The 17,777-nt window shown below is 40.3% G+C and overlaps 1 protein-coding gene across 9 annotated transcripts in view; it reads right to left on the reverse strand.

The window, feature by feature from the left end:
* The window catches only part of SNCA (synuclein alpha), a 122,726-nt gene extending 106,036 nt beyond the window's left edge, over nt 1-16,690 (reverse strand). For 2 of the 9 annotated variants that reach the window (XM_030921205.1, XM_030921162.1), the window contains exons 1-4: nt 15,394-15,531; nt 15,178-15,222; nt 13,994-14,139; nt 810-851 (exon numbers count right to left, since the gene is read on the reverse strand). In XM_030921205.1, coding sequence (XP_030777065.1) covers nt 810-851; nt 13,994-14,114 — 163 coding nt within the window. In that variant the 5' untranslated portion in view covers nt 14,115-14,139; nt 15,178-15,222; nt 15,394-15,531. Of the gene's footprint in view, nt 1-809; nt 852-13,993; nt 14,140-15,177; nt 15,223-15,393; nt 15,635-16,553 lie in introns of those variants that run through there. The other 7 variants (XM_030921209.1, XM_030921179.1, XM_030921172.1 and 4 more) reach the window with 6 other exon arrangements.
* Between the last annotated feature and the right edge of the window lie 1,087 nt (nt 16,691-17,777).

The following is a 17,777-nucleotide window of genomic DNA, read 5'->3' on the forward strand; positions in this document are numbered from 1 at the left end:
ATAAATTATATTTCTGATTATATCTTTTGTTTCACCACATCTGCCAGGAAACGTGGAGTACTTACAACAGGAAACAATTACAGCAAGTCTGTGGGCTTTTAATTTGTTAAATTTTGGTTCTCCTTTGATTTTTCTATTTCTGGCACTCTCATCCTCATCTTCCTCATCATCTGATGATGGTTATCATCATTTTCATCATTTTTGATATTTCTTGATTGTAGACCTAATTGACTTATTCAAATTCTTGGTAAATTTAGGCCAAATGAATTATATAATCAGAAATATGATAATTGCACAATAATATTGGTACAAATAGCTATACCATAACAATACAAATATAAATACAATAAACAATTTACTGACTGTCCAAGGGTGTTTCCTGAAATGTACTCTGAATTATCAAAGGAATATTACAATCAATATACCTTAAGGTCAAAATATTTTATTGTAATCAACAGAAATTTTCCTCTTTTTTTTAAAAAAAATGGCTATTTCACATTGTATTTTTGTCAGCAGTTTGTCAATACATTTTTGGTCAGAATATTTGAATGCCCAATTACTATAAATTAAACATAGCTTATCAATTCAAAGCCATCATTATTCTTGGCAAGTAACTATATTTTTTATTTATTTATAATCGATATTTACCTATTTAAAAATACTTTATAAATAATTCGGTTTGAATAAGACTGATATGCTCTTAGAATGCTCAGTGATTGTTTTATAGTGTCATTCAGAATGCTGCATACTGGGCCACACTAATCACTAGATACTTTATCGTCTTTGAATCTAAGTCCAATGGAGCTTACCTGTTGCCACACCATGCACCACTCCCTCCTTGGTTTTGGAGCCTACAAAAATGAACAAATTCAAGACATAAGTCTCAAACTAGCTTTAAATTGCTGATTAGCTAGTTTTCAATACAATTAATTTAAAAACTCAGTCTTCAGACGTCTATAGATTATTACATCTTCAGGGGGGAAAAAATATATATATATATATCCTAAAACTAAAAGAAGGAACTCCAGTAACCACCACAATAAATAGAAGAAAGCCAAGCTAACAGGAGGTCATCTCCAATTAAGATTTTAGCACAAAATAATAACTTTATCCCCTTTGTTCCCACATCACATATGAACTTACAGAGGAGAAAAAAGAATGAGATTACACTGGGGCTTGGTGAGAAGATAATTCTGAAATCAGAGCTGTAGAAGCTTTTTTCTTTTCTCTTTTTTTTTTTTTTTTTTTAAGACGGAGTCTCACCCTGTCACCCAGCCTGGAGTGCAGTGGCCGGATCTTGGCTCACTGCAAGCTCCGCCTCCCGGGTTCACACCGTTCTCCTGCCTCAGCCTCCCGAGTAGCTGGGACTACAGGCGCCCACCACCACGCCCCGCTAATTTTTTATATTTTTAGTAGAGACGGGGGTTTCACCATGTTAGCCAGGATGGTCTCGATCTCCTGACCTCGTGATCCGCCCGTCTCGGCCTCCCAAAGCGCTGTGATTACAGGCTTGAGCCACTCAGAAGCTTTAAAAATATAGCACTAGAGACAAATGAGTCAACCCATGAAACAAAAGCGAAGAGGGATGGAGAGTAGGCTTTAACATGTGCTGAACACCCATTATGTAAAAAACACTTTACATATATCTTACTTAATCTTCACAACATCCAATATTATGCCCATTTTAAATATCTGATGAAATTAAAAATCCAAGTAATTTATCTAACATTACACATGCAATAATAGGCTATAAGCACATTCAAACTAGGGTTTCTACACAGGATCAGAATGTCTTCCAAACCTGGACCATTACTAAACTTGTATACAAATAATTATTATGTGTATTATTAAAATTATGCTTGTTAAAAATTTTATTCATATCCTCTCTAATGTTAGATTTTTCAGTGTAATTCACACTGTATATAATTTATGGAATAGGCATGATTTTTATGTTTTACAGAATTGTCATACTCCTTTTTAAGTTTGGATCAGTTTACAAAATGTTACCATTTGCACTTTAATGTCATGATATACTGAGAGTGTACTTAACATAAGGTATATTTTTCAGCATCACTTCCTCTGGGACACCTTCACTCTTTATCACAACCTCTTTCCCCATTTATATGGATACCTCCACCTTCAATACATTCCTCTGACTGCATATCTAGAGTCTCCTGAAGTGCAGCAGTGACAACATCCTCAGGGGTGGCTACTTCCTATATAAATCAACTTTTGTTTGATTCAAATTTTACTTCCAGCATGTTTCACTTCCTTTCTTTGCTGCTTTTTCATCTTTACTGGTCAATTTCCTCTTTTGATTGTGCATTTTTGTGAAACATCACATGGGCTCACCAGTGGGAGACAAAGTGGCTACACAACTACGGGCATTGCTGTCTGTATGAACTGCATAACACATGTGAAGTGACCAATCACCTAAAAGCTTTGAAAGAAGTGCTGTGGTTTTGTCACTGATTATAATGGGTTTCTGTTATTTATGTAATGATTTGAAGGCTGAAGCGTTAGCAGCAAAGTTTGTACTTTATGCAATTACTTTCAGTATACTGTGGTAACAGAAATTTGAATTGTGTTGTTAGGGGTTGGTATTATTTAACTAACCATGGTAACTGGAATTTGTGTGTGCTGAAACTATGCAGAGTGAGAACAGCTGGTATTTAAGAGAATATATCTCAATCTCTATCTCTCATCCTCACCCCCTGTACCCCATGTTGTCTTAAAAATGACTAGTAGTAAGAAATGTCTAACAGCTGGTCTGCAGTCTTTCTTCTCTGCCTTAGCAGTATCTAAGAATTTGACTTTTGGTTAAATGATGAAATGTATTCTGAATCAAAGACAATGAGATAGAAGTAGAGAGTAGAATTATGATTATTAGAGGCTGACAAGGGTAAGAGGGAGGGGAGGATACGGAGAGGTTGGTTAAGGAATATGAAATTGCAGCCAAATATGAAGAATAAGTTCTAGCATTCTATAGTACTGTAGGGTGATACACTTAACAATAGTTTATTGCATATGTTCAAAAATCTAGAAGAGAGAATTTTTCATTTTTAATGTTCCCACCACAAAGGGATGGTAAATGTTTCAGGTAATGGATATGTTAATTACCCTGATTTGATTATCACACATTGTATACATGTATGGAAATATAATTCTGGATCCCACAATTATATACAATTATCACATGTTCACTAAAAATAAAAGAAAAATTGAAAGTAGAGTAGCATATGACCCAGGAATCCCTCTTCTGGGTGTAAATCCACAAGAAAAGATTTCAGCATATCTGCACCCCTAAGGGCCCAACACAGTGGCTCTTGCTTGGAATCCCAGTGCTTTGGGAGGCTGAGGCAGGAAGATCACTTATAAATATATAAGGAATTTTAAAAACACTAAAACTAATATTTGTTTAGCAAGCTATAATTTAAAACATTAAAAATTAAAGTGTTTTATTTCTTTGTAAAAAACTTATCAAGAGTAATATAAATAATGTTTGTCTTCTTCCCATTGTATTACTTCCTATATGGAGTGGACATGTTTTTTATATTTTACAGAATTGTCATACTCTATTTTAAATTTGAATTAGGAATTTGAGACCAGTCTGGGCAACAGAGTGAGATGCTATCTCTACGAAAAATATTCAAAATTAGCCAGGCGTGGTGATGCATGCCTGTAGTCCCAGCTACTTGGGAGGCTGAGGCAGAAGGATCTCTTGAGCCCAGAAGTTTGAGGTTACAGTGAGCTATAATCACACCACTCCATTGCAGCCTGGGTGACAGCAAGACCCTATCTCCAAAAAAGAAAAAAAGAAAAACACAATAGCCACAACTAAAGTGTTTACCGATAGATAGGTAGATAAAAAGACTGTGGTACATAGATACAATGGAATATCCGTCAGCCCTAAAAAGAACAAGATCCTACCATTTACAACATGGATGAACTCAGACAACATTATGCTAAGTGAAATAAGCCAAAGACAGAAAGAAAAATATCACATTATCTCACATATATATGGAAGCTTGAAACAAAATTCAAATGTACAAACACTAAGTAAAAAACAGGGTTAATAGGGGTGGAAAAGTAGGTAGAAAAGAGGGAGATATAGGCCAGAGGATCCAAGCAAGTAACAGATGTGTAGGATGAACAAGTGTACAGATCTAATGTATGAGGACTATAGGCGATAAAATTATACTATATTTGAGATTCATGCTAAATAAGTGGATTTTAGCTGCCCTTGCCACAAAAACAACAAAAAAGGTAACTATGGGAGATTATGAATATATTAACTTTCTTCAATACAGTAATTTTTAGTGTCTAATGTATCCCATAACATCATGTTGTATACCCTAAATATACACAATTAAATTTATTTTTAAAAAAGAATGCCACTAGGTCAGGCGTGGTGGCTCATGCCTGTAATCCCAGCACTTTGGGAGGCTGAGGTGGGGGGATCACGAGGTCAGGAGTTCGAGACCATCCTGGCTAACATGGTGAAAGCCTGTCTCTACTAAAAATACAAAAATTAGCCGGGTGTGGTGGCACATGCCTGTAATCCCAGCTACTCAGGATGCTGAGTCAGGAGAATCACTTGAACCCAGGAGGTGGGGGTTACAGTAAGCTGAGATCATGCCACTGCACTCCAGCCTGGAGTGAGGTGACAGATTGAGACCTTATCTCAGGAAAAAAAAAAGAATGCTACTAAACCACACCATTAGAACTTATAATTAATTATTTTTTTATAAATATGCAATATAGTTTATATTTTTGTAGTATAACCCCAAAGAGATATGTATATACCTTAAAAAAAGAGATAAATGAGAGTCCTCATAAGGTTACCATGTATCAAACCAATCAGCTGTTCTTTGAGGTCATAATTATTTACCAATAAACTGTAATTGATGGTTAGCCTTTAATTTATGAGTAATCTGTAATTGATAACATACAGCTACAAAATAGGTGCCAAGTAGTTACGTGACTAGCAACATATAAATGCTGTAGGGACACCAGAGCTGATGGCTTCCCTGAGCAGAAGTGTCCCCCACCAACCGCATCTTGTCTTCCCAACCTCAAAAGAGCGCAGAGTGGAGAAGAAGGTCAGAAGTAATACTTGTGAGTTTTAAGAATCCAGCTATCCCTGTTGTGCATGCTATGTTGACTTTGTCAGCTTAGTGAGGTGAAGCACATTTTGACTTGAGAATTTGCTGTCAATTTCACTGATGGCCTCTGCTGCTTATTGAACAGAGTGGCATTGGAAGAGACTCAAAGATCATTATTTTCTTGCATTTATTGCATTTATATTACTTAGCATTATATAAAGATAATTAAATCTTTCTGCTTTTGAATTTAGGTCTAATTAATTTCTGAGTCATTTGAAGAAATTTTTGTATATTAAATTGAAGTATGTTGATTGAAAATTTGTGTACACAGATAATAAAAATGGAGGGGAGGAACTGGGTGGAGCTCACAGCAGCTCAAGGAAGCCTGCCTGTCTCTGTAGTCTCCACCTCTGGGGACAGCGCACAGCTGAAGACCAACAGGGGAAGTAGCGGGAGCCGGTGCAGACGCGAACGACTCTGTCTGACAGCTTTGGGGAGAGCCGTGGATCTCCCAACGCGGAGGTTGAGATCTGAGAACGGACAGACTGCCTGCTCAGGTGTGTCCCTGACCCCTGAGTAGCCTAGCTGGGAGAAATCCCCCACTAGGGGCAGTCTGACACCCCACACCTCACAGGGTGGAGTACACCCCTGAGAGGAAACTTCCAAAGGAAGAATCAGACAGGTACACTCGCTGTTCAGCAATATTCTATCTTCTGCAACCTCTGCTGCTGATATCCAGGCAAACAGGGTCTGGAGTGGACCTCAAGCAATCTCCAACAGACCAACAGACAGTCCTTCTGACTGTCAGAAGGAAAACTATCAAACAGGAAGGACACCTATACCAAAACCCCATCAGTACGTCACCACCATCAAAGACCAGAGACAGATAAAACCACAAAGATGGGGAAGAAGCAGGGCAGAAAAGCTGGAAATTCAAAAAATAAGAGCGCATCTCCCCCTGCAAAGGAGCGCAGCCCATCGCCAGCAACGGATCAAAGCTGGTCAGAGAATGACTTGGACGAGAGGAGAGAAGAAGGCTTCAGTCCATCAAACTTATCAGAGCTAAAGGAGGAATTACGTACCCAGCGCAAAGAAACTAAAAATCTTGAAAAAAGAGTGGAAGAATTGACAGCTAGACTAATTAATGCAGAGAAGATCATAAACGAAATGACAGAGATGAAAACCATGACACGAGAAATACGTCACAAATGCACAAGCTTCAGTAAACGACTCGATCAACTGGAAGAAAGAGTATCAGTGATTGAGGATCAAATGAATGAAATGAAGCGAGAAGAGAAACCAAAAGAAAAAAGAAGAAAAAGAAATGAGCAAAGCCTGCAAGAAGTATGGGATTACGTAAAAAGACCAAATCTACGTCTAATTGGGGTGCCTGAAAGTGAGGGGGAAAATGGAACCAAGTTGGAAAACACTCTTCAGGATATCATCCAGGAGAACTTCCCCAACCTAGTAGGGCAGGCCAACATTCAAATTCAGGAAATACAGAGAACGCCACAAAGATACTCCTCAAGAAGAGCAACTCCAAGACACATAATTGCCAGATTCACCAAAGTTGAAATGAAGGAAAAAATCTTAAGGGCAGCCAGAGAGAAAGGTCGGGTTACCCACAAAGGGAAGCCCATCAGACTAACAGCAGATCTCTCGGCAGAAACTCTACAAGCCAGAAGAGAGTGGGGGCCAATATTCAACGTTCTTAAAGAAAAGAATTTTCAACCCAGAATTTCATATCCAGCCAAACTAAGTTTCATAAGTGAAGGAGAAATAAAATCCTTTACAGATAAGCAAATGCTTAGAGATTTTGTCACCACCAGGCCCGCCTTACAAGAGACCCTGAAGGAAGCCCTAAACATGGAAAGGAACAACCGGTACCAGCCATTGCAAAAACATGCCAAAATGTAAAGACCATCGAGGCTAGGAAGAAACTGCATCAACTAACGAGCAAAATAACCAGTTAATATCATAATGGCAGGATCAAGTTCACACATAACAATATTAACCTTAAATGTTAATGGACTAAATGCTCCAATTAAAAGACACAGACTGGCAAACTGGATAAAGAGTCAAGACCCATCAGTCTGCTGTATTCAGGAGACCCATCTCACATGCAGAGACATACATAGGCTCAAAATAAAGGGATGGAGGAAGATCTACCAAGCAAATGGAGAACAAAAAAAAGCAGGGGTTGCAATCCTTGTCTCTGATAAAACAGACTTTAAACCATCAAAGATCAAAAGAGACAAAGAAGGCCATTACATAATGGTAAAGGGATCAATTCAACAGGAAGAGCTAACTCTCCTAAATATATATGCACCCAATACAGGAGCACCCAGATTCATAAAGCAAGTCCTCAGAGACTTACAAAGAGACTTAGACTCCCATACAATAATAATGGGAGACTTCAACACTCCGCTGTCAACATTAGACAGATCAACGAGACAGAAAGTTAACAAGGATATCCAGGAATTGAACTCATCTCTGCACCAAGCGGACCTAATAGACATCTATAGAACTCTCCACCCCAAATCAACAGAATATACATTCTTCTCAGCACCACATCGCACTTATTCCAAAATTGACCACATAATTGGAAGTAAAGCACTCCTCAGCAAATGTAAAAGAACAGAAATTATAACAAACTGTCTCTCAGACCACAGTGCAATCAAACTAGAACTCAGGACTAAGAAACTCAATCAAAACCGCTCAACTACATGGAAACTGAACAACCTGCTCCTGAATGACTACTGGGTACATAACAAAATGAAAGCGGAAATAAAGATGTTCTTTGAAACCAATGAGAACAAAGATACAACATACCAGAATCTCTGGGACACATTTAAAGCAGTGTGTAGAGGGAAATTTATAGCACTAAATGCCCACAAGAGAAAGCAGGAAAGATCTAAAATTGACACTCTAACATCACAATTAAAAGAACTAGAGAGGCAAGAGCAAACACATTCAAAACCTAGCAGAAGGCAAGAAATAACTAAGATCAGAGCCGAACTGAAGGAGATAGAGACACAAAAAACCCTCCAAAAAATCAATGAATCCAGGAGTTGGTTTTTTGAAAAGATCAACAAAATTGACAGACCGCTAGCAAGGCTAATAAAGAAGAAAAGAGAGAGGAATCAAATAGATGCAATAAAAAATGAAAAAGGGGATATCACCACTGACCCCACAGAAATACAAACTACCATCAGAGAATACTATAAACGCCTCTACGCAAATCAACTAGAAAATCTAGAAGAAATGGATAATTTCCTGGACACTTACACTCTCCCAAGGCTAAACCAGGAAGAAGTTGAATCCCTGAATAGACCAATAGCAGGCTCTGAAATTGAGGCAACAATTAATAGCCTACCCACCAAAAAAAGTCCAGGACCAGATGGATTCACAGCTGAATTCTACCAGAGGTCCAAGGAGGAACTGGTACCATTCCTTCTGAAACTATTCCAATCAATAGAAAAAGAGGGAATCCTCCCTAACTCATTTTATGAGGCCAACATCATCCTGATACCAAAGCCTGGCAGAGACACAACAAAAAAAGAGAATTTTAGACCAATATCCCTGATGAACATTGATGCAAAAATTCTCAATAAAATACTGGCAAACCGGATTCAGCAGCACATCAAAAAGCTTATCCACCATGATCAAGTGGGCTTCATCCCTGGGATGCAAGGCTGGTTCAACATTCGCAAATCAATAAACGTAATCCAGCATATAAACAGAAGCAAAGACAAGAACCACATGATTGTCTCAATAGATGCAGAAAAGGCTTTTGACAAAATTCAACAGCCCTTCATGCTAAAAACGCTCAATAAATTTGGTATTGATGGAACGTACCTCAAAATAATGAGAGCTATTTATGACAAACCCACAGCTAATATCATACTGAATGGGCAAAAACTGGAAAAATTCCCTTTGAAAACTGGCACAAGACAGGGATGCCCTCTCTCACCACTCCTATTCAACATAGTCTTGGAAGTTCTGGCTAGGGCAATCAGGCAAGAGAAAGAAATCAAGGGTATCCAGTTAGGAAAAGAAGAAGTCAAATTGTCCCTGTTTGCAGATGACATGATTGTATATTTAGAAAACCCCATCGTCTCAGCCCAAAATCTCCTTAAGCTGATAAGCAACTTCAGCAAAGTCTCAGGATACAAAATTAATGTGTAAAAATCACAAGCATTCTTATACACCAGTAACAGACAAGCAGAGAGCCAAATCAGCAATGAAATTCCATTCACAATTGCTTCAAAGAGAATAAAATACCTAGGAATCCAGCTTACAAGGGATGTAAAGGACCTCTTCAAGGAGAACTACAAACCACTGCTCAGTGAAATAAAAGAGGACACTAACAAATGGAAGAACATACCATGCTCATGGATAGGAAGAATCAATATCGTGAAAATGGCCATACTCCCCAAGGTTATTTATAGATTCAATGCCATCCCCATCAAGCTACCAATGAGTTTCTTCACAGAATTGGAAAAAACTGCTTTAAAGTTCATATGGAACCAAAAAAGAGCCCGCATTGCCAAGACAATCCTAAGTCAAAAGGACAAAGCTGGAGGCGTCACGCTACCTGACTTCAAACTATACTACAAGGCTACAGTAACCAAAACAGCATGGTACTGGTACCAAAACAGAGATATAGACCAATGGAACAGAACAGAGTCCTCAGAAATAATACCACACATCTACAGCCATCTGATCTTTGACAAACCTGAGAGAAACAAGAAATGGGGAAAGGATTCCCTATTTAATAAATGGTGCTGGGAAAATTGGCTAGCCATAAGTAGAAAGCTGAAACTGGATCCTTTCCTTACCCCTTATACAAAGATTAATTCAAGATGGATTAGAGACTTAAATGTTAGACCTAATACCATAAAAACCCTAGAAGAAAATCTAGGTAGTACCATTCAGGACATAGGCATGGGCAAGGACTTCATGTCTAAAACACCAAAAGCAACGGCAGCAAAAGCAAAAATTGACAAATGGGATCTAATTAAACTAAAGAGCTTTTGCACAGCAAAAGAAACTACCATCAGAGTGAACAGGCAACCTACAGAATGGGAGAAAATTTTTGCAACCTACTCATCTGACAAAGGGCTAATATCCAGAATCTACAAAGAACTCAAACAAATATACAAGAAAAAAACAAACAACCCCATCAAAAAGTGGGCAAAGGATATGAACAGACATTTCTCAAAAGAAGATATTCATACAGCCAACAGACACATGAAAAAATGCTCATCATCACTGGCCATCAGAGAAATGCAAATCAAAACCACAATGAGATACCATCTCACACCAGTTAGAATGGCAATCATTAAGAAGTCAGGAAACAACAGTTGTTGGAGAGGATGTGGAGAAATAGGAACACTTTTACACTGTTGGTGGGATTGTAAACTAGTTCAACCATTATGGAAAACAGTATGGCAATTCCTCAAGGATCTAGAACTAGATGTACCATATGACCCAGCCATCCCACTACTGGGTATATACCCAAAGGATTATACATTATTCTACTACAAAGACACATGTACACGTATGTTTATTGCAGCACTATTCACAATAGCAAAGACTTGGAATCAACCCAAATGTCCATCTGTGACAGACTGGATTAAGAAAATGTGGCACATATACACCATGGAATACTATGCAGCCATAAAAAAGGATGAGTTTGCGTCCTTTGTAGGGACATGGATGCAGCTGGAAACCATCATTCTTAGCAAACTATCACAAGAACAGAAAACCAAACACCGCATGTTCTCACTCATAGGTGGGAACTGAACAATGAGATCACTTGGACTCGGGAAGGGGAACATCACGCACTGAGGCCTATCATGGGGAGGGGGGAGGGGGGAGGAGGGAGGGATTGCATTGGGGAGTTATACATGATATAAATGATGAATTGATGGGTGCTGACGAGTTGATGGGTGCAGCACACCAACATGGCATAAGTATACATATGTAACAAACCTGCACGTTATGCACATGTACCCTAGAACTTAAAGTATAATAAAAAAAAAATAAAAATAAAAATAAAAAAAGTCAAACAATAAAAAAATGGAGGGGAAAAGACCCACAAAAATAACACTGATCTTTAAGGTAGTTCTTCAATGAGTTAAAAAGTAGTTGTCAAAAGTATATTTTTATATACTTTTGAGATTGATGAGATTGAGATTACTTTTCTTATGAGGCTTCTACCAAACATCTTCGGCCATAGTGAAATTATAAAATGGTCTTTGGTCACCTCCAATCTTTCAAATTTGTTATGTAATGAAGGACAAAAGAATAAATAGAAAACATGTTGGCAAAGTAATTATTCCGTTGGAGATTTTATTTGATAATAATAACCATGATTCCTATATATAAAAGTGTGCTCAATTATTCATATGTCCTGTTTATTATGACATTCTTACAAAAACTATAAGGTAGTTGCAGTTTTCTAAATCATATTTTTTACTAATCAGGGAAGTGATGCTCAGAGATGTTCAGTACACTTCCCCAAGACCCTACAGGTAATAAGTGATGTAGCCTCGACTAAAACTTTGGTTTGTGTGATTAGTGCATGTTCTTTCCATTCTATCAGTAGTCAGCAAACTATAACCTACAAGACAATTCCAGCCCACCACCTATTTTGATAAATGAAGTTTTATTGGAACACAGCCACACTAGTTATTGTTTATGACTACTTTCACACTTCAACAGCAGAATTGAGACACAGATTTCTTTCTTTTTTTTTTTTCTTTCTTTTTTTTTTTTTTTTTTTTTTTTTAGACGGGGTCTCATTCTGCCACCCAGGCTGGAGTGCAGTGGCTTGATCTCTCAGCTCACTGCAACCTCTGCAGCGAGCTGTGTGGTTCAAGCCATCCTCCTACCTCAGCCTCCTGGGTAGCTGGCAATACAGGTGCATGCTACCATACCTGGCTAATTTTTGCATTGTTTGTAGACACAGGGTTTCACCATGTGGCCCAGGCTGGTCTCAAACCCCTGGGCTCAAGTGATCCACCAGCCTTGAGCTCTCAAAGTGCTGGGATTAAAGACCTGAGCCATGGCACCTGGCCAAGGCATAGATCTCATGGCTTAAAATATGTGCAATCTGATTCCTTACCAAAAAATTTTGCCAACCTCTGGACTATACTATTGTGTCTTTGCATGGTCATTTTTTATCTTAAATTCTGTGTATGTGTATAAGTTCAACTCTCAATTAGAACTCAGAATGTAACCAATAAATAATTTATAGAATGTGCTATGTGTTAAATGTCATGAGAGACATTGAAAATGATTTCAATGAACAGTTATAAAGTAACTGAAGTCAAAGAAACTTGTACTTGCAAAACTTGGAAATCTGAGGACAAATGGAAAGATTGATAAACTGCGTGTCACTGATTCAGTATTCCAAATTCCATACAAAAAGGTATAATTCACACTTCATAAAATATTTAAAATTAACTCATACATTTTTTCCTCTTGTAACACTCTATTTTAATGACTTTCTGAAAATATGTTTTAAGGTAGAAAAAAGTAATTTCACTGAAGATTTGTGGGAAGATTAAGTCAACATAAGAAAAGTCTAAATAATGAGGCAGTGGCACATGCCTATAATCCTGGCTACTCAGGAGGCTGAGGTGGGAGCATGACTTGAGCCCAGGAATTCAAGGCTGCAGTGAGCTATGATAGCATCACTGCAGTTCAGCCTGGGTGACAGAGCAAGACCCTGACTCTAAAAACTGAAAATAGAAAACAGAAAAAAGAATGTGTTGTGAAATTCGATGAGACGCATTCATATAAATCATTCCAAATATAAAATTTCCCCCACTGATCTGTCTTGAAGAGATAGTGTAGCCTTCTTTCGCTTTGCAGACATAGACGGAGCACGTGTTTCAGCTAGTCAACTCAATGTGCTCATCCTCCACCTGACGGTTCATCCTGTGACTCTAACTGCTTATAGTTGCCACCAGAGAATGTGAAAAAGCTCAGAGGAGAAAGAAGAGAGAAGAATGGGCAATGTGTCTATGCTGAGTGTGTGTGTGTGTGTGTGTGTGTGTGTCTGTGTCTGTGTCTATGCCTGTGGATGAGAGCGTGTGTGTCTATTCTTTTCCAAAGAATTCAAAGTGGTTTGTAAAATAACATGCAATTGAACACAATTCAAGATACAGAAAAGAGAGTCAGAGTTTGGGTGTATACTCCAAGGCAGAACTTTAGGAACAAGTAGGTAATAAGCATCAATTTCTTTATTCTTTCAGTATGTGTGTCATTTGATGGATGAACTATATAAATGTTTCTGAGAGGTCAGTAGCAGCCCTGAAGCACTTTTCTCTGTCCTCAGTGTTCACAGAGACTAAATGATCACATGAAGTAACACTACCAAAGACTAATCTGTTCTTTCCAGTTTAGGGCCACAAATAGGTCTCTTTATACACAGCACAGGGGCATATCAAAGTCATATTTTAAAAATCAGAATGGGTTAAAATTGACAAACATTATTCATGATGGTAAAAGAAATCACAGACCCAGCAATGATTTTGATTCTTAAGAATATTCTTGATTTTTTTAAAAGACAATGTTTTTAAAACTGTCCTCTGAAATGTAATTATGTAGGCACAGAAACATTCATTTTTTAAAAGTCCTAAATATTAGGGCAAAATTAAAAATATTGAAAAGCAAACAGCTGCATTTTTTACTATTAGCTCAAATACACACATTCACATTCACCTACCTACACATACCTCTGACTCAGTCCACCCTTTTGACAAGCAATGATGCAAAAATGAATCAAGAGAGAGAACTACCAGCATTTAGAGTATTGATTTTCCTAACCCATCAGTCATGAACCAACACCAAAGTGACATTTGGGGTTTACCTACCTACATAGAGAACACCCTCTTTTGTCTTTCCTGCTGCTTCTGCCACACCCTGTTTGGTTTTCTCAGCAGCAGCCACAACTCCCTCCTTGGCCTTTGAAAGTCCTTTCATGAATACATCCATGGCTAATGAATTCCTTTACACCACACTGGAGAACATAAAATACACTTTGAATGAGAACTTTTGGGGGAAAATAAACAAAAAACACTGAAAAATCATGAGAAACCCTCCAAAGTGTGAGACTCTTTTAAGTGTACACTCATTTAACCATTGGACAAAGCAGACATTTTTAGCTCTGGCATTAAAAATTTAGCATCTCCCATCCATCTTGGCTAGTAAAAGTCTGGCCACCTAACCATGGATTAGGATGAATCCTCTGAGTTGTTAATACCGCATTTCAGAAGTGGAGTTGCATGAAAAGAGTCACCCCTGTTTTAACTTCCCGGGGTCTAAAGGGTAACAGTGTGAGTTAGAAGCCTGGAAGCTGGAGGCTTAGGGTCAGGGGCATCCTTAACACGAATCCCAGAAGAAGGCTAACAGGTTGATGGTGGAGAGGCATAGGCACTCACTCTGGGTGTGGTTCAACCTCAGGCAAACAGCGAGCCCAAGGGTGCTGGTTCTAATCCATCCGAGCATCCACCCCCGCCCTCAGCTATCTACCCTGAGCAGGCGGCGCTCACACTCGCGGGCCGTCTCTAACCCTGCGCCAGCCACCCGAGGGGGCGTTCTCAGCCTCCACCCTAGCGGACCCCGCGCCAGCACTTGTTAACCCTTTACCACCTGTTGACTTGGCCTCCCTGCACTTCCATTTCATTATTTGCCAAACGCAGCTTGCTTACTTTACAGAGAAAAACCAAGAGAGCGGGCAGACGGATTTCAGGTAAGAGAGAAATAAAAGTTGGATGCTCACGCTCCAGGGAGCATCCTCGCGTTTCCCGGGGAAAAGTGGATCCCGGAGAAGCATCCTAATCTCTCAGCCCTTGGGGAGAAGTCCTTGACAGGACGAAAGCCAGGTCAAGTCTCTTTCCTTAGGCTCCCCAAAGGGACAAGTACTCACCTCCCAGAGACCTGGCATAGCAGGTCCTCACCGCAGCACCACCCCCTCCTGGTGCCCACGACCATTCCTCTCCCACCCGGCTTTCTCCAGGATTTCCAAAGACTCCCGTTTAGATCCACAGGTACTTACCTGTGTCCCTCTGCTTCTCCACAACTCCGATTCCTCCCCACCTCTCTTTAAAAAAAAAAAAATTAAACAATTCCCAAATAATATTTAATAGGGAAGAAGGAGGAAAAGGAGCGCACAGGAAGGGCGGAGGCGGCACCGGGAGGGGGACGGTCCCCAGAGGAGGCCGCTGTGAGCCGGCGACGGGAGGCTGGGGGTGTGGGAGGCAAACCCGCTAACCTGTCGTCGAATGGCCACTCCCAGTTCTCCGCTCACGAGGATGGAGAAAAAGGCAGAAGGTTTGAAGGGAAGGCGTGAGGGAGCGCTCAGGACGCTCTCGGAGGGGCCGGGCCGGGGTCTGCCCTGCAGCCCGCACGCACCTCACTCCCGCGTCGCGGCTCTCGGTCGCTCGCCCCCTCTCTCGGGCCCCTTCTGGTCGTCGCCGACCTCCTCCTCCTGGTTCTCCTCCTTCTCCTTCTCCTCGGCTCTCCGCCCCCACCGCTGATTTGTCAGCGCCTCTCCCCGCCCCTATCCCAGCGCTCGCTGCTTTCCCTGCAGCGTGCTCTTCGTTCCCTATCTCGGATGGGGATAAGGCAGGGGGCGCAGGGTGAACCACCAATTCCAGCCGCCTGCCTGGCCGCGCAAGGCCGGAAAGTGGGGGCGCTTTTGCGCCTCACCTCAAGTTCAGGGTCACCGGCACTCTTGTGGCGATTGGGAGCGGTGGGCTTGGGCTGACGTCCTCTCCCTCTTTCCCGTTCCCCTCCCTTCCTGTCCCCGCCTTTCCTCTGGGTCCTCCCTGGGACCACCCCCTACCCCTCGTCAGAGTCGACCTGGGAGAGCCGAGGGCCTGAGGGTCGACCACCTAGGGCAGAGCCTATCCTTTGAGGAGCTGCTGGAGGAGACAGGCAGCGCAGGGAAGTGGCTCACACGGCACCGCCGAGAGCACTTTGCCCTCGCATCGCTGACATTTAATCACGGTCACAGGCTACGTTAAGGGTCGCTTTAGTTCAAATATCCTCAAGATTTTCGTTTGCTCTTAATCCAGGTCGAGCGCGAAAGGGTCCCGCGGGTGAAGCGGAGACTACTAAGGAAGAGTTACAGGTTGAGGAGGCAGGAGGAGGCTCAGCAAATCCTCTTCCCACCCCACTATCACCATTTTCCTTTCCACCAATCAGCGCCTGCCAGACGCTGATTTTTCCCATCAGCGGAACGAGGAATAAATATTCCCCAGCCGTCTAAAACAAGCTATCTTAAGGCTTTTCGCTCTAGAAATGGGACTTCCTTTGCAGACCTAAGTGCATGGTCTAGTAGACAAATCCAGCGTGATTTACCCTACCGGACCATCATATCCAATTTCTTTTTCAGCCCCTTCTGAAAGGGAGATGCTACACACCACTCACCTTTCTGACTTCTGATTCTCGTTGCCCTCAGAATTGACATCCCCTTTTCTCTCCCCCGACCCGCCACATGCACAGACACACAGACATACACACGCGAACTTCAAGACAATTTTTGCATAGCTTAACACATTTTCACCTCTTTCAGAACTGGAAGACAGCTATTCCTGCATCACACCAGAATGGAGAAGCAAGCTCCTCCCACTAGCAGAAAGCCTTTGCTTTCTGTGACTGGATTCGGAAGATTAGTTAAGCACTGGTAGAGGGGGGAAAAACAACAACTCGTTTTTGCTGTGTTTTTTTAAAATTGTTTTTATATTTGTAGAAACTAATGCTTTGTCTGATTCTTGCACTCATTTGGGTTCTGAAATTTGAATAAAATCAAATTTAAACGTACAAAACAACTTTAAAACCATAAGGAATAGGAAACAAATGATTATACATGAAAGACATATAGAAGATAATGCCTATGTGTTCAGTGGAAAATAGAAAAACATGAAAGTAAGATCACAAATTTTTATTACTTAAACTCTTCCTTGAACAATTGGTCTGCCCTTTGGAAAAACAGACTTTCCATAAAGCAGTAGCTCATATTAATAGTTTGTGTTTGCTTAGGACCAGAGCAAGAAGGTTGGGCTTGGGAGCTAGTTTGCTGTCTGGCTTGGAGACCTTGAACAAATTACGTTCTCCTTCTGTTTCCAGTTTTATTTTTTGTAAATGAGGAGATGAACTCAGGTGATCTCCCTATTTTCAACTTTTTATTATGGGAAATATTCAAACATACGCAAAAGTAGAAAGAATAAAGGACTCCCATGTGACTATCACCCAACTTTTACATTTTTTCTAGGCATGGCATATCATGTCTCATTCATAAGTCCACTCACTTTATCACTACCAATCCTCCCTATTTTTTTTCACAAAATTCAAGCTTTATATACATCTTTTCAACTGTAAACATTCAGTACGCATCCACAAAATTTAAGAGCTGTTTAAAAATAACCACAGTGTCATCAGACGATTCTTTAAAATTGCAGTGTAATTTACACCTAGTGAAATGCTCAGATGTTGAGTCCCTTTAAATCAGTTTTGAAAAAACCATGCATCAGTGTAACCCACACTATTTTGAAGACACAGGACATTTTCATCACTCCAGACAGTTACCTTGCACCCTTCATGTGCATGTTCTAGAATGTCATAAAAATCTAATCACGTAGTATAAACTTTTTT

Source organism: Rhinopithecus roxellana, chromosome 2, assembly GCF_007565055.1.
Source record: "Rhinopithecus roxellana isolate Shanxi Qingling chromosome 2, ASM756505v1, whole genome shotgun sequence".
Lineage (NCBI taxonomy): Eukaryota > Metazoa > Chordata > Mammalia > Primates > Cercopithecidae > Rhinopithecus > Rhinopithecus roxellana.